General features: G+C 42.6%; 1 protein-coding gene across 3 annotated transcripts in view; it reads right to left on the reverse strand.

Moving 5' to 3' along the window:
- STXBP4 (syntaxin binding protein 4) overlaps positions 1-25,049 on the reverse strand; it is a 51,752-nt gene that overhangs the window by 13,492 nt on the left and 13,211 nt on the right. For all 3 annotated transcript variants that reach the window (XM_077251352.1, XM_077251353.1, XM_077251354.1), the window contains 6 exons: positions 24,578-24,653; positions 22,309-22,388; positions 21,714-21,810; positions 19,108-19,226; positions 15,253-15,342; positions 15,035-15,100 (listed from right to left, as the gene is read on the reverse strand). In XM_077251352.1, the coding sequence (XP_077107467.1) occupies positions 15,035-15,100; positions 15,253-15,342; positions 19,108-19,226; positions 21,714-21,810; positions 22,309-22,388; positions 24,578-24,653 (528 nt within the window). The remainder of the gene's footprint in view (positions 1-15,034; positions 15,101-15,252; positions 15,343-19,107; positions 19,227-21,713; positions 21,811-22,308; positions 22,389-24,577; positions 24,654-25,049) is intronic.

Consider the following 25,049-nt stretch of genomic DNA (forward strand, 5'->3'; position numbering starts at 1 on the left):
GGTCTTTGGAGATGGACTTGTAACCTTGAGATTGCTCATGCTTCCTCACAATTTGGTTTCTCAAGTCCTCAGACAGTTCTTTGGTCTTCTTTCTTTTCTCCATGCTCAATGTGGTACACACAAGGACACAGGACAGAGGTTGAGTCAACTTTAATCCATGTCAACTGGCTGCAAGTGTGATTTAGTTATAAACCGGTTAGGTGCCACAGGTAAGTTACAGGTGCTGTTAATTACACTAATTAGAGAAGCATCACATGATTTTTTGAACAGTGCCAATACTTTTGTCCACCCCCTTTTTTATGTTTGGTGTGGAATTATATCCAATTTGGCTTTAGGACAATTCTTTTTGTGTTTTTTCATTTAAGACAAATTAAATGAAGATAATAATACCAAAGAGTTTGTGTTTGCTATCATTTTCAGGAAGAAACTGAGTATTATCTGACAGAATTGCAGGGGTGTCAATACTTTTGGCCATGACTGTATATACTCACATATGTTCACATATTTCCATACTTGGAAGAAATGTGTCAAAAATGTGTAAAAATTACTCCTTTTGAAAATCAAAATTTTGGGCTAAAACTTAATCTCACTGGCAAAATTGAATTTTTAATTTACCGTATATACTCGAGTATAAGCCGACCCAATTATAAGCCGACCCCCCTAATTTTGCCACAAAAAACTGGGAAAACTTATTGACTCGAGTATAAGCCTAGGGTGGAAAATGCAGCAGCTACCGGTGAAAGTCAAAAATAAAAATAGATACCAATAAAAGTAAAATTAATTGAGACATCAGTAGGTTAAGTGTTTTTGAATATCCATATTGAATAAGGAGCCCCATATAATGCTCCATACAGTTCATGATGGGCCCCATAAGATGCTCCATTCAAAATACGCCCCATATAATGCTCCATATTAAAATATGCCCCATATAATGCTGCACAAAGGTTAATAATGGCCCCATAAGATGCTCCATAGAAACATTTGCCCCATACAATGCTGCATAAAGGTTGATGGTCCCATAAGATGCTCCACACATTATGGCCCAATAAGATGCTCTGCACTAGAGTTGAGCGACTTTTACTTTTTTCGGATCGAGTCGGGTTTCGCGAAACCCAACTTTGGCAAAAGTCGGGTCGGGTGAAATCGGCCAATTATTGCGAAAAGTAGGGGGCCGACTGAAACACGAAATCCAATGCAAGTCAATGGGGAATCAAAGTCGGCAGTGAGTGGAGGACAGGAAAACAGGAAAACACCTACAGTGCCCATTTTAATGCCAAAAACATCAATTCTTATTACTTAAGCTTGTCAATCTTAATTTACTTTATAATAATAGTTAGGCATTGAAAACTGGGGGTCATTTGGCTAACATTGTGGGGGGGGGGGGGTAGGGCTGGCTCAAGATTTTCGTGGGCCCAGGAAACGCGGAATACGTCACGGCGGTGGACAGGGAGAGGTAAGTATTTCAACTTTGCAAGTGCTATGATCCTGAGCAAGCAGTGGGGCCCCACTCGTTGGCATTGGCACAGGGACCCTCATAGTACGGTGGTGTGTTTGACGGCGGGTGGCGCCTCCCACAGGCAGAGACACTTTTGCGTACTATGAGGGGCCCTGTGCCAGTGACGTCGCCAGTGAGTATGCCCCCCCACCTGATGAAGGAACCTGCACTTTCATCTGCACCTTCCTCTTTGTCCCCGTGTAAGGTGGTATAGTATGCGGGAAGGGGAACCTGACTTTCAGCAGAGTCCGATTCTGGCTGTGTAGAGTGCAAGGGGAATGTAGTGGTCTGGGTCAATGTACCAGCAGACTCATCTAGCAGTGGCTGGGCAATGGGCAGGATGAGGAGGAAACACAAATATAAGCCCAAATAATAAAGTGGGCTAAATGCAGTTTAAAATTGGTAACAGGACTAAACAGGCGGCATTGCTTTGTTCAGTGGAGGACAACTGTAATGAGTGGCAGACACAGTTAGTAGGCCCAAATAATAAGGTGGGCTAAATGCAGTTCAAAATTGGTAACAGGACTAAACAGGCGGCATTGCTTTGTTCAGTGGAGGACAACTGTAATGAGCGGCAGACACAGTTAGTAGGCCCAAATAATAAAGTGGGCTAAATGTCTGCCAAAAAATTGTTCATAAATAAAAAGATGGCATAGCTAGGTACAGGGGTGGGCTCCTCTGCTGAGTAGCAGACAGTGGTAGTAGGCGCAAAGTATTAACTGGTCTAAATGGAGGCCAGGGCCCCTGAATATTTTAACTATCATCTATCATTTCAACAAATTTGTATTGGCAGTGCCATTGAAGGATTTAACAGCCCAGACTACACAGTGGTGGAGCAGGGAGAGGTAAGTATTGCAAGTGGTAGAGCAATACTGAGCTGGGGGGGAACACTCTCTCGTGGGTGGCGGTACTGGCACAGGGCCCCTCATATTACGACGGTGTGTCTGACGTTGGTTGTGCACCACCACCGTCAGAGACACTTCATTGTACTATGAGGGACCCCTGTGCCAGTGCCGTTGCCCAAGAGTGGGCACACCCACCTGTCCAGGCAAACGGCACTCACACGGGTGCTTGAGCCAGGTGGTGACCACGGCCCTGTGGGGGGAGTCAGCCCATTTAGGGAGGTATAAAAATGGCCTATGGAGGACATTCAGCAGCTGCAAATGGAGGAATTGGAGCAGTCAGTAAGAGGAGGCCAAAAGCAAGACATTTTTCAGGCAAGCTAAGTGTCAGCAGGGGAAGGTGGGGCCAAATAATTTGAAATCCATGATTGGTTCATTTTAATGAAGGTTAGATCATCAACATTTCGGGTAGCCAGACGTGTCCTTTTTTCGGTCAGTATTGAACCAGCAGCACTGAAGACTCTTTCTGATAGCACACTAGCAGCAGGGCAAGCGAGCACCTGTAATGCATATTCTGCCAATTCAGGCCAGGTGTCTATTTTAGATGCCCAGTAGTCAAAGGGGAATGACCTGTGAGGGAGAACATCGATAAGGGAGGAAAAGTAGTTCGTAACCATAATGGAGAAATGCTGTCTCCTGTCACTTTGAATCGATGCAGCAGTACCTGTCGTGTCAGCGGTCATTGCAAAATCACTCCACAACCTGGTCATAAAACCGCTCTGTCCAAAACCACTTCGGATTTGTGCACCTCAAATACCTCTGCCATGTTGCCCTCTACGGCTCGTGTGAGAACCATCACCGCCGCTGTGTGCTGGGAATGCCTGAACCAAACGGTCTACAAGAGTTGCTTTTTTGGTAGCCAACATTTGCTCAAGGTTCTCATGTGGCATGATATTTTGTAATTTTACTTTATATCGTGGATCCAGGAGGCAGGCCAACCAGTAATCGTCATCGGTCATCATTTTGATAATGCGGGGGTCCCTTTTTAGGATATGCAAGGCATACTCAGCCATGTGGGCCAATGTTCCAGGTGTCAATTCACTGCTTGTGCTGGGTTGAGGAGCACTTTCTTGCATATCAACATCACTTGTGTCCCGCAAAAACCCTGTACCTGACCTTGCAACGCCACCAGTTTCTATTGCCCCCTGAGAAGCATCCTCCTTCCATAAATATTCATCCCCATCATCCTCCTCTTCGTCCGCCACCTCGTCCAGGACAGTTCCCTGAGCAGACAATGGCTGACTGTCATCAAGGCTTCCCTCCTCCTCGCCTGCTCCTTAATGTGCGTCAAACTTTGCATCAGCAGACACATTAGTGGGATGCTCATGCTTATGATGGCGTCGTCTGCACTTACCAGCCATGTGTATTCCTCAAAACACTGAAGGACTTGACAGAGGTCTTGTAGCTTCGACCACTGCACACCTGACAACTCCATGTCTGCCATCCAAGTGCCTGCCCGTGTATGTGTATCCTCCCACAAATAAATTACAGAACGCCTCTGTTCGCACAGCCTCTGAACCATGTGCAGCGTGGAGTTCCACCTTGTTGCAAAGTCGATTATTAGGCGGTGCTGGGGAAGATTCAGCGATAGCTGATGGTTCAGCATACGGCTGGAGTGTACGGGCGACCGGCGGATGTGCGAGCAAAGTCTTCGCACCTTCAGGAGCAGGGCTGGTAACCCTGGATAATTTTTCAGGAAGCACTGCACCACCAGGTTCAAGATGTGAGCCAGGCAAGGTATGTGTTTCAGTTCTGAAAGGGCTATGGCAGCCATAAAATTCCTTCCGTTATCACTGACTACCTTGCCTGCCTCAAGATGTACACTGCCCAGCCAGGACTGAGTTTCTTGCTGCAAGAACTCGGCCAGAACTGCCGCAGTGTGTCTGTTGTCGCCCAAACACTTCATTTGTAACACAGCCTGCTGACGCTTACCACTAGCTGTTCGATAATGGGACACCTCGTGTGCAACACTGGCAGCTGCGGATGGAGTGGTCGTGCGACTGCGCTCTGTGGACGAGCTTTCGCTTCTGGAGGAGGAGGAGGAAGAGGAGGAGTGGCGAACGCCTACAGCCAACTGTTTCCTAGACCGTGGGCTAGGCAGAACTGTCCCACTATGGCTGTCCCCTGTGGACCCTGCATCCACCACATTAACCCAGTGCACCATGATGGACACGTAACGTCCCTGGCCATGCCTACTGGTCCATGCATCTGTTGTGAGGTGCACCTTTCCACTGACTGATTGCCTTAGTGCATGGACAATGCGGTCTTTGACATGCTGGTGGAGGGCTGGGATGGCTTTTCTCGCAAAGAAGTGCTGACTGGGTAGGTCATAGCGAGGTACTGCGTAGGCCATCAGGTCTTTGAAAGCTTTGCTTTCAACCAACTGGTAGGGCATCATCTCGAACGAGATTAGTATAGCAATGTGGGCGTTCAAACCCTGTGTACGCGGATGAGAGGATGAGTACTTTCTTTTCCTAACAAGAGTCTCTTGTAGGGTGAGCTGGACTGGAGAGCTGCATATGGTGGAACTAGCGGTGGTGGTGGTGGTGGACATGGCAGATTGAGAGAGGGTTGGTGATGGTATTCTTGATGTTGGCCTACATACAGTGTTTCCTACCAAAAACCTTGTGATTCCCTGACTGCTTTGGCCTTGCGACGATACCTCCACATTTGCTGGTGGTGGTGTCCTAACCGGTGGGCTTACAGTGTGGGAAGCAATGTAACGTTGCTGACTACCTTCATTCTGAGCAGGTGCACCAACAGTACGGGTAGTTAGTCCAGGCTTGCAAGTGCATGCTGGTTAAATGTCTAAGCATGCACATTGTATTTAAAATTTTGAAGATTCTTCCCTCTGCTAAAGATCTTTGAGCATTTCTTTACAGATAACTTTGCACTGATCATTCGGATCTTGGTTAAAAAATTGCCACACTGCACTCTTCCTACTATGGAATACCTTTTCAGGCATTGCACGCTGTGCTACTTTCACCGGATGGCCACGCTGTCCTAAAACTGCCAGATGACAGCTGTTGCGATGTAGATGGCTGCTGCGGATCATCCTCCTCCGCTTCTGAGCCACTGGCAGTGGCACCCTCTTCCCCCAATGGCTGCCAATCTGGGTCAACAACTGGGTCATCTATCACCTCCTCTTCAATGTCATGTGCACCTTCTTCTGTGTCACCGTGTAAGGTGCTATAGCGTTTGGGACGGGGTACCATAGTCTCATCAGGGTCAGATTCTGGCTCAGTACACTGCGAGGGCAATGTAGTGATCTGAGTCAATGGAACAGCATAATAATCTAGCTGTGGCTGTGCATCAGTGCACTCCATGTCCGATTCATCTTGTAATGGGCAGTTAACAATTTCCCTTTCTAACCCAGCCACGGTATGTGTAAAGAACTCCATGGAGTAACCTGTAGTGTCCCCTGACGCATCCTTCACTTTTGGTTTGGGTGAAGGACACAAGGAAACGTCTTGTTCCTGACCGGGAGCATCCACTGACTACTCGCTGCTTTTATATTTGGAACTTTCTGAAGAGGAGGCGAAAGAGCTAGAGGCTGTGTCAGCAAGGAAAGCCCAAACTTTTTCCTGCTGCTCCAGCTTTAAAAGCTATTTTCCTACTCCCAGATAAGGGAGCCTTTGAGGCCTTGTGTAGCCAGACGATGACACTGGCTCAACACCTCCAGCCTTAGGTGCTATTGTGCTTTTCCCACTACCACCAGATGCATCACCACCACCACCACCATCACCATCAGTACCAGCTGGCAACGACCAGCCACGGGCTCTTCCACCAGATTACCTCATTATTTGGAAAATCTTACCAAAATAACAACTGTTATATGGTACTGTAAAACAAGGTAGAAGGTGTATATGAACTTGTTGAGAATTTAAATCTGCCTTTTTTTTGGGGAGACTGAACCAAAACTTAGGCCCAGTGCATAGAACAACACAATGTAAGTGGCAGAAAGTGGCTGGCTAATATACGACAAACTAACAGGACTGTAGTACATCCACTTTGTGAGAATTTGAATCTCCCTTTGTTTTGGGGGAGACTGAACCAAAACTCAGGCCCAGTGTATAAAACAACACAATGTAAGTGGCAGAAAGTGGCTGGCTGATATACGACAAACTAACAGGACTGAAGTATATCCACTCTTTGAGGATTTGAATCTCACTTTTTTTTTTTTTGAGACTGAACCAAAACTCAGGCCCAGTGTATAAAACAACACAATGTAAGTGGTAGAAAGTGGCTGGAAGATATATGAAAAAATACAAGGACGGTAGTACAATTTCAATCTCCCTACAATGATCTCAGGACAAGTATGGCAGCAATAAAAAGGACTGCTGCACACAAAAGTGTGGACAAATAAACAAGATAACTGTGCAGAAAGGAGCAACAGGATTTTTGCTATAAAAAAAACAGTTGGTCTGCACAGCAGCGTGCAAACAGCAATGCAGCTATCAGGGAGACTTATAAGGCAGCCTAATAAGCTACAGAGCTGATGCACAAAAATATAGCCTCCACTGTCCCTGCAAAAAAAAGGTGGTGTTGGACAGTGGAAATCGCTACAGCACAAGCAGTTTGGGGGTTAATCTTCCCTCCCTAACTATATCCCTTCTTCGGATGAAGCTGCAGTAACCTCTCTCTATGCTAAGATCCACAGAAGTAAGATGGCGGTCGGCGTGCACGCCCCTTTATACCCCCTGTGATGCCGCAGAAAGCAAGTCAATCACTGTCATGCCCTTCTCTAAGATGGTGGGGACCGAGACCTATGTCATCACGCTGCCCACACTCTGCGTCCTCCTTCATTGGCTGAAAAATGGCAGTGAAAGCGTCATATGAAACGCGACTTTGGCGCGGAGATCGCCGACCTCATGGCCGATCCCACACTAGGATCGGGTCGGGTTTCATGAAACCCGACTTTGCAGAAAGTCAGCGATTTTTGAATTTGTCCGATCCGTTTCACTCAACCCTACTCCACACATTATGCCCCATAAGATGATCCATACATTATGGCCCCAATAAGATGCTCCATACATTATGGCCCCATAAGATGCTCCACACATTATGCCCCATGAGATACTCCACACATTATGCCCCATAAGATGCTCCATACATTATGGCTCCATAAGATGCTCCACACATTATGGCCCCATAAGATGCTCCATACATTATGGCCCCATAAGATGCTCCACAGATTATGGCCCCATAAGATGCTCCATACATTATGGCCCCATGAGATGCTCCATACATTGTGGCCCCATACGATGCTCCATACATTGTGGCCCCATATGATGCTCCATACATTGTGGCCCCATAAGATGCTCCATACATTGTGGCCCCATACGATGCTCCATACATTGTGGCCCCATACGATGCTCCATACATTGTGGCCCCATACGATGCTCCATACATTGTGGCCCCATACGATGCTCCATACATTGTGGCCCCATACGATGCTCCATACATTGTGGCCCCATATGATGCTCCATACATTGTGGCACCATACGATGCTCCATACATTGTGGCCCCATACGATGCTCCATACATTGTGGCCCCATAAGATGCTCCACACATTTGCCCCATATGCTGTTGCTGCGATTAAAATAAAAAAAATCACATACTCACCTCTCTTCGCTCAGGCCCCTGGCACTTGCGATAGTCACCTTCCTCGTTCCACGCGCCGCTGTCTTCCATCCTCTGCACTGACTGTTCAGGCAGAGGGCGGCGCGCACACTAATCGCATCATCGCGCCCTCTGACCTGAACAGTAAATGCAGAGGATGGAAGACAGAGCAGCATGCTGCGGTGGAACGAGGAAGGTGACTATCGCGCAATGCTCACCTCCCCCGATATACTCACCTGCTCCCGGCGCGGTCCCTGGCAGCGTCTCACTGTCAGATGGTCTCCGGGAGCCAGCGGCATCTTCCTGTGTTCAGCGGTCACGTACCGCTCATTACAGTAATGAACATGCGTCCATATTCAACACTTTAATGAGCGGTACCACGTGACCGCTGAACACAGGAAGAGCTGCCCGGAGACCCTGGGACATGCAGGGACTGCGTCAGGAGCAGGTGAGTATGTCACCGCGCCGCTCCCCCGCCGACCCCCCCCCCCCCCTTCCCCGCTGACAATGACTCGAGTATGAGCCGAGAGGGTCACTTTCAGCCCAAAAAAGTGGGCTGAAAATCTCGGCTTATACTCGAGTATATATGGTATTCATTCCACTTTGAATGAACAAACAAACTTGCTAAACACTATTTTGCATACTGAGAGGGGTGCACTTTTAATTTGCAACAAAACCTATAAGCAGTCCAATGTCCCCAAATAATAAAAGTACGTATAAATAATAAGACCACCATAAACATTTGGGAAAAGTCAATTATTGACTATATTGCCTAGGATGACTGTTTTAAGAGCGGGTACATTAAAATGTGAAATGTGCTAATGTTTTCAGTTTTTTTGTTTAAGGGTTCATACTCACTTGCGTAAAATACGTGCGAGTCTCGCACGGTAACACCCGGCTCTGCCGCTGGCACTTGGGAGCGGAGCATGCGGCTCCATGTATTGCTATGCAGCCGCACGCTCCGCTCTGGAGTACCGGCGGCAGAGCCGGGTTTTAACATGTGAGACTCGCACATATTTCACGCAAGTGAGTATGAGCCCTAATAATTTCAAAACGTAGTGACCTAAATTTATTATTATAAGTGTTTTCCGACACAGAAATACATTTTTCTTAGGCATTGATGGTTTTAAAATAATAAACAAAGGCAAATTCAAATTCCTGCACCCCCAAATATTCAGTCCAGGCAAGTCGAAGAACGGCTGCAGTGGTTAGGTGATTAGAAGAGTGTGTCATCAGATGTTTCTGTGCTGACACAATCTCCTAACACCTGATCGCTGCAGCCAATTACAGGCTGCAGCGGTACTGTGACTTCCAAATGGAGTAGACATTGCTTCTGGGCCTGGCACAGACCTCACGAGTGGCCTGTGCTGGATTCTTGGAGGGATGCACCTGAAGGTGAGAATGTCTCCATTCATTACTTTAAAATCATCCATTCTTTTAAAAGAGAAAAGTGTATTTTGGGGTCAGATAACGATTTTAATGTAAAGTTCAATGTGCCATGAAATAACCATAAAGAGGAATACATAGAGGTATTCCAAACTTTACTATGTAGAGTGATACAGGCCAGATTTGTAGTTTTTTGCGTAAAATCTGATTTTTGGTCTCTTCAGTTCCAATGATTTTATATAGATGTATAAACTTAGAAGTAGGACAAAGTGACAAGTATCACTTTTATTTTAAGGAGGTGCAGTGTATCTGATCTGTTTTGGTCACTGTTTTAGCCACGAATATCAATTGTTATGTATTTTTCTCCAAACTTTCACATCGATAAGGTAACCTGTGTTTATAATTGCTGAATGGCACTTAGACAAAGTGCTAGGTGTCTACTTAAAAATAAATAAATAAATAAATAAAATAAAAAATATATATATATTATATATATATATATATATATATATATATATATATATATACACACACTGTATATATGTATATATACACTGTATATATGTATATATACACAGTACAGACCAAAAGTTTGGACACACCTCATTTAAAGATATTTCTGTATTTTCACGACTATGAAAATTGTACATTCACACTGAAGGCATCAAAACTATGAACTAACACATGTGGAATTATATACTTAACAAAAAAGTGTGAAACAACTGAAATTATATCTTATATTCTAGGTTCTTTAACCCCTTTCTGACCTCGGACGGGATAGTACGTCCGAGGTCGGAAGCCCAGCTTTGATGCGGGCTCCGGCGGTGAGCCCGCATCAAAGCCGGGACATGTCAGCTGTTTTGAACAGCTGACATGTGCCCGTAATAGGCGCGGGCAGAATCGCGATCTGCCTGCGCCTATTAACTAGTTAAATGCCGCTGTCAAACGCAGACAGCGGCATTTAACTACCGCATCCGGCCAGGCGGCCGGAAATGATGGCATCGCCGACCCCGTCACATGATCGGAGGTCGGCGATGCTTCTCCATTGTAACCATAGAGGTCCTTGAGACCTCTATGGTTACTGATCCCCGGCAGCTGTGAGCGCCACCCTGTGGTCGGCGCTCACAGCACACCTGATTTTCTGCTACATAGCAGTGAACAGCAGATCGCTGCTATGTAGCAGGGGTGATCGCGCTGTGCCTGCTTCTAGCCTCCCATGGAGGCTATTGAAGCATGGCAAAAGTAAAAAAAAAAAAGTAAAAAAAAAATGTGAAAAAAATAAAAAAAATATAAAAGTTTAAATCACCCCCCTTTCGCCCCAATCAAAATAAATCAATAAAAAAAACCCAAACCTACACATATTTGATATCTCCGCGTTCACAATCGCCCGATCTATCAATAAAAAAAAAGCATTAACCTGATCGCTAAACGGCGTAGCGAGAAAAAAATTTTAAACGCCAGAATTACGTTTTTTTGGTCGCCGCGACATTGCATTAAAATGCAATAACAGGAGATCAAAAGAACGTATCGGCACCGAATTGGAATCATTAAAAATGCCAGCTCGGCACGCAAAAAATAAGCCCTCAACCGACCTCAGATCATGAAAAATGGAGACGCTACGAGTATCGGAAAATGGCGCAATTTTTTTTTTTTTTTAGCAAAGTTTGGAATTTTTTTTCACCACTTAGGTAAAAATAACCTAGTCATGTTAGTGTCTATGAACTTGTACTGACCTGGAGAATCATAATGGCAGGTCAGTTTTAGCATTTAGTGAACCTAGCAAAAAAGCCAAACAAAAAACAAGTGCAATTTTTTGCAATTTCACTGCACTTGGAATTTTTTTTCCCGTTGTCTAGTACACGACATGCTAAAACCAATGATGTCGTTCAAAAGTACAACTTGTCCCGCAAAAAATAAGCCCTCACATGGCCAAATTGACGGAAAAATAAAAAAGTTATGGCTCTAGGAAGGAGGGGAGTGAAAAACGAACACGGAAAAACGGAAAATCCCAAGGTCATGAAGGGGTTAAAGTAGCCACCTTTTGCTTTGATGACTGCTTTGCACACTCTTGGCATTCTCTTGATGAGCTTCAAGAGGTAGTCACCGGGAATGGTCTTCCAACAATCTTGAAGGAGTTCCCAGAGATGCTTAGCACTTGTTGGCCCTTTTGCCTTCACTCTGCGGTCCAGCTCACCCCAAACCATCTCGATTGGGTTCAGGTCTGGTGACTGTGGAGGACCCCATCACTCTCCTTCTTGGTCAAATAGCCCTTACACAGCCTGGAGGTGTGTTTGGGGTCATTGTCCTGTTAAAAAAATAAATGATGGTCCAACTAAATGCAAACCAGATGGAATAGCATTCCGCTGCAAGATGCTGTGGTAGCCATGCTGGTTCAGTATGCCTTCAATTTTGAATAAATCCCTAACAATGTCACAAGCAAGCCACCCCCACACCATCACACCTCCTCCTCCATGCTTCACGGTGGGAACCAGGCATGTAGAGTCCATCCGTTCACCTTTTCTGCGTCGCACAAAGGCACGGTGGTTGGAACCAAAGATCTCAAATTTGGACTCATCAGACCAAAGCACAGATTTCCACTGGTCTAATGTCCATTCCTTGTGTTCTTTAGCCCAAACAAGTCTCTTCTGCTTGTTGTCTGTCCTTAGCAGTGGTTTCCTAGCAGCTATTTTACCATGAAGGTCTGCTGCACAAAGTCTCCTCTTAACAGTTGTTGTAGAGATGTGTCTGCTGCTAGAACTCTGTGTGGTATTGACCTGGTCTCTAATCTGAGCTGCTGTTAACCTGCGATTTCTGAGGCTGGTGACTCGGATAAACTTATCCTCAGAAGCAGAGGTGACTCTTGGTCTTCCTTTCCTGGGGCGGTCCTCATGTGAGCCAGTTTCTTTGTGGCACTTGATGGTTTTTGCCACTGCACTTGGGGACACTTTCAAAGTTTGCCCAATTTTTCGGACTGACTGACCTTCATTTCTTAAAGTAATGATGGCCACTCGTTTTTCTTTACTTAGAATTTGCATTATGGCAAGAAAAAAAGCAGCTAACAGTCTGTTCAGTAGGACTATCAGCTGTGTATCCACCAGACTTCTGCACAACACAACTGATGGTCCCAACCCCATTTATAGGGCAAGAAATCCCACTTATTAAACCTGACAGGGCACACCTGTAAAGTGAAAACCATTCCCGGTGACTACCTCTTGAAGGTCATCAAGAGAATGCCAAGAGGGTGCAAAGCAGTCATCAAATCAAAAGGTGGCTACTTCGAAGAACCTAGAATATAAGACGTATTTTCAGTTGTTTCACACTTTTTTGTTAAGTATATAATTCCACATGTGTTAATTCATAGTTCTGATGCCTTCAGTGTGAATGTACAATTTTCATAGTCATGAAAATACAGGGAAATCATTAAATGAGAAGATGTGTACAAACTTTTGGTCTGTACTATATATATATATATATATATATATATATATATATATATATATATATATATATCTCCGTTTAATATTCAGGGATTTAGGTTTCAATTTTTCTGTGTCAAAAGTGAGAATATTGTGCTGATTACCACAAGCGCAAACTGTTGATAAATCTCTAGCAGCGAAAGGGTTAAACATATGTTGGATCTATTTCCACTAAGATAATATTGCTGTTGTTAGTGCATAAGTGTTCATAAACCAGTAGTGCTGGTTATGAAAAAAAATAACAAAATTGTGAGACTGGAAACAGTGGTGGTGTGGAAAAGTTCAGAGAAGGCCACCTTATACAGACCACTAAATGCATTGGTAATGTATGCAGTGGGGGCATTCATCAGATAAAATGTAGGATATTGGTCGCACTGGTCACATTCCACTTGGCCTCTTTTAAAGATGATGAGTCCTCTTCATGTGCCAAGAATGAACATCGGGTAGTACTAGTATATAAAGAGCCTGAAGGTGATGGATAGGAGAGGGTAAAAGGCATCATATGGTTTAAATGGGTTCTTCATCTTGTGCAATCAGTACATGTCAGAAGGGTTTCGGATGCCAATATTTCCCCCTGCTTCGACTCCATCGATCAGCAGGCATTATATGTTTTTCTTGCATATGTCTCCTGGTTGATGTACTATAAGTGAGAACCATACTCTGCATCACTGTGTATGGTGCCGGCATCTGCCTGACTCTACTATTTAGAACAATTTGGGAGAGTATCTTGTGTCGTTAGTTCTGAGCACCAAAATTATACCACAGGATTGCGAAAGACAGTTGTTAGGTGAGAGAAGGGCAGGGTAAACCTGAATGCACCTAGTCATTACTGTTGCTCCCTCTTGACAGGTCACTGGCCAGACACTCTAAGTATACATTATAGATCAAAGTAGAAATCCATATAAACCAAACCAGAACAACAACAAAAAAGCTGTCCAACCCTTAACTTCTTCGCCCCCCAGCCTGTTTTCACCTTCATGACCAGGCCAAATTTTACAATTCTGACCAACGTCAATTTATGTGGTCAGATAATGATATGCCCGTGCTTCGGGGTGGGACTGTAGGCAGAGTCTTACTTTCCTGCTCTAAGCCAGAGAAACCAAGGAAAGACCTGTCCTAAGGCCGCCCTGAAGCCCAAACATGTTCCTCATCCTAGAAACAGACTGATTGTGCTCTGGAGCAGGAATGTAGGCAGAATCTTATCTTCCTGCTCTAAGCCAGGCAAACCAAGGAAAGACTTGCCCACAGACAGTCTGTCTCTATGACGAGAAACATGTATGTGCTTTGGGGCGGCCTGTGGGCAGGTCTTTCCTTGGTTTCTCTCGCGTAGAGCAGGAAGATAAGACTCTGCCTACAGTCCTGCCTCAGACCAAGAGCATATCATTACCTGATAATTTGTAACCCTGATTGCACAAGAACCACAAGATGGATTTCTTCAGCCCAGGTATAATTTTAAGCGATATAACCGCAGCAACATGATAACATCTGTAATTTACTTAGCAAAATCCTGGCAGATTTGCCTTAAACCAGAAAGTTATATCACACAAAATAGTTAATAACACAGTACAGAGCAGGGATACATTAAGAATATTATCTTGGGACAGGAACATTTTTTAAAACACATCCAGGTGTGGAACTTATTATTATTCAAAGATCTATTGACTAAAATTAACTCTGTTTGTGGGAAAACCCCTTTCTGCAATTTGGAAGGAAAAACTTAAAATGTAACTTTTTTTCCACAAAAATGTTGCTTTAGCCCCACATTATGTATTTTCTCAAGGGTAACAGGAGAAAATAGAAAGTACAATTTGTTGTGCAATTTGTCCTGTGTACGGCAATACCGCATATACGCTGGAGAACTACTAAGTTGTATTAAGTCTTCCTTGTAAGCCTGTACATGCAGAGATAGCTGTCAATCACTAGTAAGACTGCCCACAGGGATGTTAATGAATATAATACAAATTATACTGAATCTTTTCCCACAAACCTCTACATCATTCTGTTCAGCTTCTCCTGGTCTATAACATGGTGACAACAGATCGGACTGCAGGGACAACATCACAGGTTCCCTTTTATGGACTTCTATTCACTAGTGATTTGTTAAAATTTAGGGACAAAACTCCCTAGCCCACCGATGTATAATCCATACATACCTTTTGGACATTACATAGCTCTGCAGAGAGTCGGGTGTTTCTCTTTTCGGATTCCATAAGTTGCTCCTGTAAAGTGAGGACATTGTATGTGTAGATTAGAGCTCCATTATACTCTGTAAAGAGAAAACGGCAATATGGCAGCACTATGGGAAAGGGTAGTGAGCACTGTGCTTTAGACTACTGTATGGCACCTGTCATTTTGCCCATTTACCACCTACCTTCATAGATTTTATCTGGTTGTAGACATCGTCCTTGTCAATCTCCAGCTTATTTATGTCACTCTTCTCAGAGAGGTCACACGACTGTATCTAAAATATAATCATGTTAGAAAACTTAGGGTCAGATTTTTCAATTCTTGTCTTCTATCCCAAAAATTTATATTACATATTCAGAAACGGCTGGTATATGTATACATTCATGGCCGAAAGTGTTGGCACCCTTGAAATTGTCCCAGAAAATGAAGCATTTCTCCCAGAAAATTATTGCAATTACCCATGTTTTGTGATATATGTTTATTTCCTTTGTGTGTATTGAAACAACATAAAAAAGAGAAAAAAAGGCAAATTGGACATAATTTCACACAAAATCCCCAAAATGGGCCAGACAAAATTGTTGGCACCCTCAACTTAATATTCTGTTGCAGACCCTTTGGAATAAATAACTGCAATTTATCGCTTCCTATAATCATCAAGAAGCTTCTTACACCTCTCATCTGGAATATTGAACCGCTTTTCTTTTGCAAACCACTCCAGGTTGGTCATATTTGAAAGGTGCCTTTCTCCCAAGAGCAATTTTAAGATCTCTTTATGGGTGTTCAATGGGACTTAGATCTGGACTCATTGCTGGACACTTCAGAACTCTCCAGTGCTTTTTTTCCATCCATTTCTGTGTGCCTCAAATATGTTTGGGATCATTGTTGTCACGACGCTGTTGTCATGTGTCCCTGGACCATGGGCTTCTTCCCTGTCCCTAACGCTAGGGGCACCCTAGCTCACCCTATTCTCCTGGTTACTTCTGATGGTGAAGATGCCGTGGCCACATACCTTGCCTTAGCTCCTGAATCCTCCCTCAGTCTGTACCCTTCCCCCACCCAGGGAAGAGGGGAGTAGTAGGATACCATAGTACACCAACCAGACTAACAAGGTAGTACAAATAGGGGTAACGAAAAATACCAAACATACAAATATACTCACACATGTAACAGAGGAATGCACAAGAGAGTGCAGGATAGGAATAAACCAAAGTAGGAGAAGAAAGGGAATTAATCACTCACTCAAAACCTAGCAATAGTCACAGATAAACCCACCAAATACTTTCTCCTACAATAACCAACAACAACCTCCAGCCATGCAGCATAAGCTAGCGTTGACAATGAGTGCAGCCAGGGCCTAGATTATATAGGAGATGGGAGTAGCTAACAATGCACAGCTGAGAGCTTTAGTTCCAGGAGCAAACAGAGCAGATTAACCCCTGCACTTCCAAGAGAAATTTACACTGTTTAATAAGAAGGTGAAGTGCTTCTAATCAGTGCAGGAATAGAAGAAATCCGACGCTGTGGTCTTCTGGCTCCTCTCTGTCGCAGTAAACAATTGACCTGTAGGAAGACCCATGACCTAGGACGCAAACCCAGTTTTCTGACACCGGGCACAAGATTGCCACCCAAAATCTGTTGGAAATCTTCAGACTTCATGATGCCTTGCACACAATCATGGAACCAAGTGCCAGTGGCAGCAAAATAAGCCTAAAACATCTCTGAACTTCCATCATATTTGATTGTAGGTACGGTGTTCTTTTTTTTCTTGGTAAACAGTGGAATGATGTGATATTTTACCGAAAAACTTTATCTGGGTCTCATTTGTCCATAGGACACGTTCCAAGAAGGATTTTGGCTTATTTACCGTAAATACATTATATCAAACTGCAGTCTAGCTTTTTTATGTCTCTCTGTCAGCAGTGGGGTCCTCCTGGATCTCCTGCCATAGCATTTCATTTAAATCAAATGTCGGCGGATAGTTTGCACTGACACTGATGCACCCTGAGAGCCTGAGGAACCTCAAGATCTCTGGAGATGGACTTATAACCTTGAGACTGTTGACATGTTTCAACAATTTTGGTTCTCAAGTCCTCAGACAGTTCTCTCCTCCTCTTTATGTTCTCCATGCTTAGTGTGAAACACAACAACACACAATGCAAATATTGAGTCTACTTCTCCCTTTTATCTGATTTCAGGCTGGATTTTCATATTGCCCACACCTGTTACTTGCCACAGGTGAGTGTAAACAAGCATCACATGCTTGAAACAAAATTGTTTACCAACATTTTTGGAAAGGTGACAACAATTTTGTGCGAAATGATGTCCAATTTGCCTATTTTTCTCTTTTTTGTGTTGTTCCCATACGCACAAGGGAAACAAACATGTGTATAACAAAACATGATGAAGAGACCTGTGTAGTCTCGAAAGCTTGCAATTTGTTACCATCTTTTCAGTTAGCCATTAAAAGGTATCAACCACTGAGGACTCTCAATTCTAAATATTTTTCTATCTACTGGCTAACACGGTACCAAGATATATATCTTTCCTGTAACAAAACATGTGTAATTTCAATAATTTTCTGAGAGAAATACTTCAATTTCTGGAACAATTTCAATGGTGCCAACACTTTTGGCCATGACTATGTCTTTTCATGGAATTATTCATTCTCACACACAATATAATAATAGTAGAGTGATGCTTTATCTTCTAAATTACTAATTTTACAACTTTCATCAATTCTGTCTACACATCCATGAGCAGATCACATAAGTCGATCCTGATGTTGTAGTTCTCCTTAGCAAGAACGAGAACAAACTACTGCACTTTTTCTTTGACCAGCTTTACCACATCTATCTGACCAAGTGTTTTACTTCTGTAGTCAGAGCTACAAAAATCTCACTGAGAAAACACAGCCTTCCACAAAATTACATGGCTTCATTTTTATGTCCGATAGCCATGTATGTCCGGTACCAATACACTGTATGTCCTGTTCTTATATATGTCCTATTCCTATGAATGTCCTGCTCATATGTATGTCCACATTGAACTTTCCTACCACCTCACATCCAATACACTGGGCATTTCTGCTATGTTTTTTTATTCATACCAAACTATTGATTTTTCCACTCCTAAAATTTCTGCCATCTCTGTGATGGATTTATTCTTTTTTTCAGCATAATGATGGTCTGTTCTTCTATTGAGAGCGCCTTTGGTTGCATGTTATGGGTTCACTGCAAGATCTTCCAAATGCAAATGCCACACCTGGAATTGGCTCCAGACATTTTACCTATTTAACTGATGATGAATTAATGAGGGAATAACCCATGTAGCCCACTAAAGCGCTTTTGAGATAATTGGCCAATTACTTTTGGTACCTTTAAAAAAAGGCAGCTACATATTAAAGAGCTGTAATTCCTAAACCCTTGCTCCAATTAGGATGTGAATATCCTCAAAGTAAAGCTGTGATTCGGCACTTTAAACCCTTATTGATTATATAACTGCATCTTGAATATGTTTTGGTAAAAAACTAAAATTATAAAACTTGTGTCACTGTCCAAACATGTCTGGACGTAACTATGTCCTGTTCCTATATATGTCCTATACTTATAACCAATTGCATTTTTTTTTACTTTGCTCACAATAGGTATAGCATAATATATTCATTGTATATATTAGAATGAATAATATACTATATGTAATAGGAATGGTAAAATCCCATTAATCGGTAATTTATGAATTAACCCAATTTTGAGAAAAGTGATGGAAGGTTCCCCAATTTGCAACCTCTAACCAGAGTGAAGAGCTGCTACAAAAGTTATCTACTGCTCTTAAAGATCTGGCATGAAAGCGCATTACACAGTCAATGCATTCATTTTACTAAAAACTGTGCAATACCTGATTTCCTCTGTCGAGGCGCTGCAGGGAAATTGAGCATTTGCTGCCAGATTCCAGGAGCAGGCAGTGTGTCCTGTTCATGAGTCATTGCTCAGATACAATTTACATTACTTTATAGGAAAACAGAAGAATGAGGACATCTTACCTGATGTGTGACGCTGTCCACAGAATGAGCGTCTTCAGATTCTTCTCTTAGTACATATTGTCCAAAATCTCTCTCTTCTAACTGTAGCTTTAACATCTCTTCAGCCACCTGAATAAAGTCTAGCACATGGGGAAATGGTCTAAGCATCTAAACATGGGCAGGCGCACAGAAGAAAAAGTAGTAATTGGTGTTTTTGTATCATGATATAATACCCAATAATGGCACAGTATACTATGGATCTACCGTGGTCCAGTTTAGTAGAACAGATCCAAGTATAGGAGCCATAATAAGTCCATGGCTGCAAAACCAGTCCATGGCTGCTTTTATATGACCATGATACTAGTGTAAAACCCTAGACCTCCTACAGCCCAAGCTGATCTAATCACTTTCCATCAGTTAACTTCTCCACTTCTTCTTTGCACCAGATTTAATTCATCTCCCCCAAAATCTATAAATATGCTTGACATATGTGCTACGAGCTTTTCACATTCCATAACACAAAAATAGTCTCCACACATGATGCTCCACAGCCTAAACCTAATCAAAGTGAAGATGCAATAATGAATCAACAATGCCCAGTGCAAATGCATAAGAATAATACTAGGTATGTAATAAAATGGAAATTACATCTAAACCACGTGAGTGCCTGTGAACACATAATATGTGCAGGAGCTCCTTACTTAGCAACACTGGTCACCAGAGAGTTTTGTGCAACGTCTGGAGAGAGTTGATGGAGCTTTGGTTTTGCATCACGTGGATGTTTTGGGTATTCTGAGCTTTACATGGTTGCCCAATATTAGAAAAAAGGGTCTGAATATATTGTACATCCCGCATAATGGAGGCATCACCGATTATAAATGTATAAAAAAAAAGATCTATAACAGACATTTATATACAGTCATTAACCCAAGAACAGCTATGTTCCACCTCGACAGCCGCATCCTCCACTTTCTTATATGAACACAGTGTAAGAAACCAATTCCCCATTATCAGTGATGTGTAAGTGTGTTGGGGCAGGTGGTTCCACCTTCAGCTGCTTTTCCTTGTCCGTCTAAGGGCTCAAGCAGACGAATGCTATCTGTCATTGTTAAATCAGCAACAATTCTGAGGTAAAGTCTATGTAAGACATGCACATTTTAAGGAGAATTTGTCCTTTGTGTAAATATTCCGCCAGATGGAATGCATCCTACAAAAGTAGTTTGCAAGGGAGTGGTACTGATCAATTAAATATCACAGGGCTCCCATTGTGGGTGTCTTATCCCCACATGACCCTCCAGTGGCTGTCTTCCAAGTTCCCGTTATTAGTCTTCCCCGTGTGTGACTGTGTGAAGGGCTGTCTACCCCCCATCTTTTGCTGCCACATGCTGCATCTGGTGGCACATAGTGGATCACAGTGCTCGGAGTAGGAGCTCCTGAGGTGGTGGCACATCTGGGTCCCATAGGAGCGGTACTGAGAAGCACCGGTCACCATGACCACGATTGCTGCTCACTGAGGGACGTTCCTCTGATGTGGTGGAGGAGGCACCCGCACAGCGTGGTGTGATACTTCATCACAGTTAGCGGATATATACAGGACGGTCTTGGAGTGCACCATGATGGATTGTTTGGAGGCCTCCTTCCTGTCAAGTCTAGCTATGTCCCAGGGCTACCTTATTTCTCAAGTCCCTTTGGTACATGGAAGCTTTCTTTTGATTGCAAAGTTTTATTTTCTGAGATACAACTGACTTTATGACAGGAAGCACAGGATGGGCCAAGACTTTTAGAGCATGGTGGGCTCGGTCCACACTACATCTGTGGCCACAGTCAGTATGGATGCCAAGGGACCCAATGTGAAGAAAAGTATGTCATATGCTACACATTTCTTTGCAGTAGTTCTCTATAGGAAAATGCATCTGCTGCACTTTCCTATATCGTTAAAGGGAATCTGTCAGTAGGATCTACCCTCCTAAGCCGTCTATATGGGTATGTAGGTCATAGGAAACTGAATAAAATGATACTGTACCTTGATACCTGCGATCCGATATCTTTTCCAGAGAAATCAACATTTTATGGTCTTGACACCGATCTCCCTGATAATCTGCCTATAGAGCTTATTACAAATGAAAAGGGTTATTACCGGTGTGAGACATGTAGATCAGCAGACTGTCAGTCATTACATGTCTCACAATGGTAACTCCTCCTTTCATGTACAATAATCCCTGGAGGCAGATTCTCATGCAGATCAGTGTCCGGCCCATAGCCTGGAAAAGGTCATTTACATATAAGAAGCATGTGGCTTGCTCTTGAATAAGACAAGAGATCGCATATATCCAGGTATCATTTTATTCAGCTTCCTATGACCTACATGCCCATATAGACGATTAGGAGGGTTGATCCTTCTGACAGATTCCCTTTAAACAAATGGTGTGCAGCAGAGGGCAAAATAACAATCTTTTAGCTTCTGTCTGGTGAATGGTCACCTAAGGAAAAGTTACCGTATTTCCAGGAAAAGCTCCTGATGTATAATGTTGCATAAGTGCACAGACGCCTGTTAGGGCGACTAATTACCCTGACATTATCTACAGCTCACTGTAGGTTCTCTTTCTACACATAATATTAAGAACTACCTCCAAAACACACTGTGTCATGGTCATCCAAGTCCATGTGGCTTCTCATCACCTGCTTCTGTTCCTCTGTGAGGTTAATGCCTAGATACCTGAGAGCCTATGGAGAAAAAGAAATGAAATGCATGTTTAGTAAAAAGAGGCTAAAAAATAAAAGAACATATGAAATTATCCTTGTGTACAAGTCTGAGATTGGAGACAATGATGTGAATGGTGGCCATCTCTTTACAGTGCTGAGGAAGATCACTATTATTAAAGGGGTTGTCCGGTGAAAACAAGTTATCACCTATCCTTAGGATGGGTGATAATTTACTGAATGGTGGGGGTCCGACCACTGGGACCCGCAATAATCCTCAGAACAAGGACATTTTATGCATGGCGGGAAATTAAGTCCTTGCCACAAAATGAAGCAGCAGGTCATTCATTCTCTATGGGGCTGGTGGAAAAAGCTGAGCGCATCCCCATAGGGGGTGAATGGAGTGGAGGTCAGACATGAGCACGGTTGCCCCTTATCTAACAGGAATACCTCCTAGAAGTACCACATTCTGTTGATTGGTGCGGGTTCTTGTGGTTGGACACCCTCCAATGACTCTCTTACCATTTCTAGTTTTTCTACTTTGAGTCGGACATCAGAGTTCAGAGAAATCAACTTTTGTCGGCTGTGTCCCTGATGAAGAACTGGAAATAAAACACTGGGTGTGAGTTACTTACTGAAGTCACATGGTGAACTCAAGAAACACAGAAACCAGGTTACAAGTCATTGTACAAATTATTTAACCCCTCCAAGATCAGATAACACTTAGTTTTACTAGTTAGTTTTTTTTCCTCTCCTTCTTCCCAGAGCAAATTTTTGATTTTTCCTTTGACATGAGAGTTTTTTGGTATTTTTTAGCAGACGAGTTGATGTTTTCAATGACACTATCCATTTTTAATATTCAATGCATTGGAACATTTAAAAATAAAATCCAAGTGAGGTGAAATTGTAGAAAAAAAATGATACAGGAAAGAAATATATCTTGGTACCGTGTTAGCCAGTAGATAGAAAAATATTTAGAATTGAGAGTCCTCAGTGGTTGATACCTTTTAATGGCTAACTGAAAAGATGGTAACAAATTGCAAGCTTTCGAGACTACATACGTCTCTTCATCAGGCAAAGACTAAAACAAATTCTGAAGAATCACATATTTATGCACAACATAGTATAGAGAAAAAAAAAAAAAAAAAAAAAAATCGCCATACAATAAAAGAAAAAAGAATGGATATACCTGTGGCAATACATTTCTGTCTCCCAAATCATAGCATTATGGACATGAAATTACTTGTATTGAAAAGTAACTTCAAAACTCAGAGAGACAGAAGAGTCTGGGAGTATAAACTGATGACGACCTTTGACACTCTAAATGCAGGAATGAATGTGTCACACGGATTTATGTCTTTTTACATCAACTAACGAACTTGCCCCTCAGACCATGTGGGGTCATCACAACAGAACGAGACCCTAATCACAGGACAATAAAACAATCCTTATCTAAGAATTGGCCCAATATTTATGGACGTAACTGTTTATCACCCATGGTAATTCTGCTTCATGTCACCTAGCTTATCCATGGTTTTTTTTCCCCTCCCTTTTTTTTTTTTTTTTTTCTCTATACTATGTTGTGCATAAATATGTGATTCTTCAGAATTTGTTTTAGTCTTTGCCTGATGAAGAGACGTATGTAGTCTCGAAAGCTTGCAATTTGTTACCATCTTTTCAGTTAGCCATTAAAAGGTATCAACCACTGAGGACTCTCAATTCTAAATATTTTTAGAAAAAAAATGCTAATTTTTGGCGTAGTTTGTTTTTATGGTGTTCATTCTGTGGTGAAAATAACTCAGGTCAGTACATTATGGTGATACCAAACTTGCATAGATTTTTATTTTTTCATTTAAGTAGGGAGAAAAAAAAAATCAGAAGTTGTAGAAACAACTTTTTGGTTTGTTTCAAGATTTTTTGAGACTCGTAACATGTTTATTTTTTCGTCGGCTTAGCCGTGTGAGGGCTGGTTTGTCTTTATTTCATTTTTTAGCGATAGCAAAATAGTCCGATTTGCCCAGCATAGGGAAATAAAAACATATGTTTATTATAACTGCATTAAACAGTTTCACAATGTATCCCATGAAATAAATAGAAGCCTGCTGACCGGTTTCAAGAACTGTACACGCTTATTCATTTATATTTTATTTTAATTTCTTATTTTTTTAGAGAGATAAGGAAGCATATAGTGAAAATGTTGGTCTCCAACGGAGCTCAGCCTGTGGATGGCAGTGACAGGGATCTTCAGCAGGCTCCTGGCTGACATGGTAACCCATCAGGGACTGAGAGCTGGTGCACGCTCCATTCAAAAGATATGAGAAACTGACAGCAGCACTTAAATGGTTGACAGCAGCGATCAGAGCTCAGCTCCAGTTACAGCTTATGAGCTTTCTCCAAACAAGTAAACCTCCGCGATCAAGTACATGTACATGATTTTTTGTCTGAAAGGGTTAAAGAATTGTTTGCAGGTCTAGAGCTGCAGATCAGTCTCGTTTAGGGATGAGCTACATCAGACCATGGAGAGATGTGGTGATGATTCTGGAGAAAAAAAAAAGGTTTTGAGCTGAAATCTATGGCTTGCTCTAGTTATTTGGAGAATGCTCAACCAGTTCATATTGTTTTTATCAGACCCCTCAGCCACGAAACTGCTCGAGGAGCTTATTTTAGGACTATCTTTTCTGAAGCAATCCACAGATATTTTGTATGGCTCATAAAGACAATATTTTGTTTTGTATTTTGTAGAGGGTAGAAGTACAATTAAAGTGTCACATCATAATAGTGAGAAGATTACCTGAAGGAGACTCGTCCGACTCGCTCCTGTGTAGGGGGGATACTGTGCGCTGCTCTTTAATATAGCCACTTTGACTCTGCTCAGAGAGAAAGGAGAAATTAATAACAAAAAAGGAAAATAAAAGCAATTTAAAAAAAAAAAAACATAAAGTCATATAAAACATTTTAATTAAAGTTTATTAGAGCACAATGTTGGTGAGACTGGAGTCCGCACTGCTCGTCCTAGACACAGACAGAATCTAACATCTGAATGGGGGTTACTCCAGTCTGGGAGGTTATAAATGTTAGATCGAACAGGCTTACTTTTTTAATGATCTACTATCCCAGGGATAAGCCATCAAATTCTGATCTGTACAGCAGTAGAGGAAGGAAGTTCTCAGATAATAAGGCGTGGGTGGGAAATTGCAGTACCCAGTCGCAGACTACCCGAAGCTGTTGAGATCCAGCAGCATCCGAGAAAGACTGGATGCCAT

This window comes from Ranitomeya variabilis, chromosome 4 (genome assembly GCF_051348905.1).
Source record: "Ranitomeya variabilis isolate aRanVar5 chromosome 4, aRanVar5.hap1, whole genome shotgun sequence".
Lineage (NCBI taxonomy): Eukaryota > Metazoa > Chordata > Amphibia > Anura > Dendrobatidae > Ranitomeya > Ranitomeya variabilis.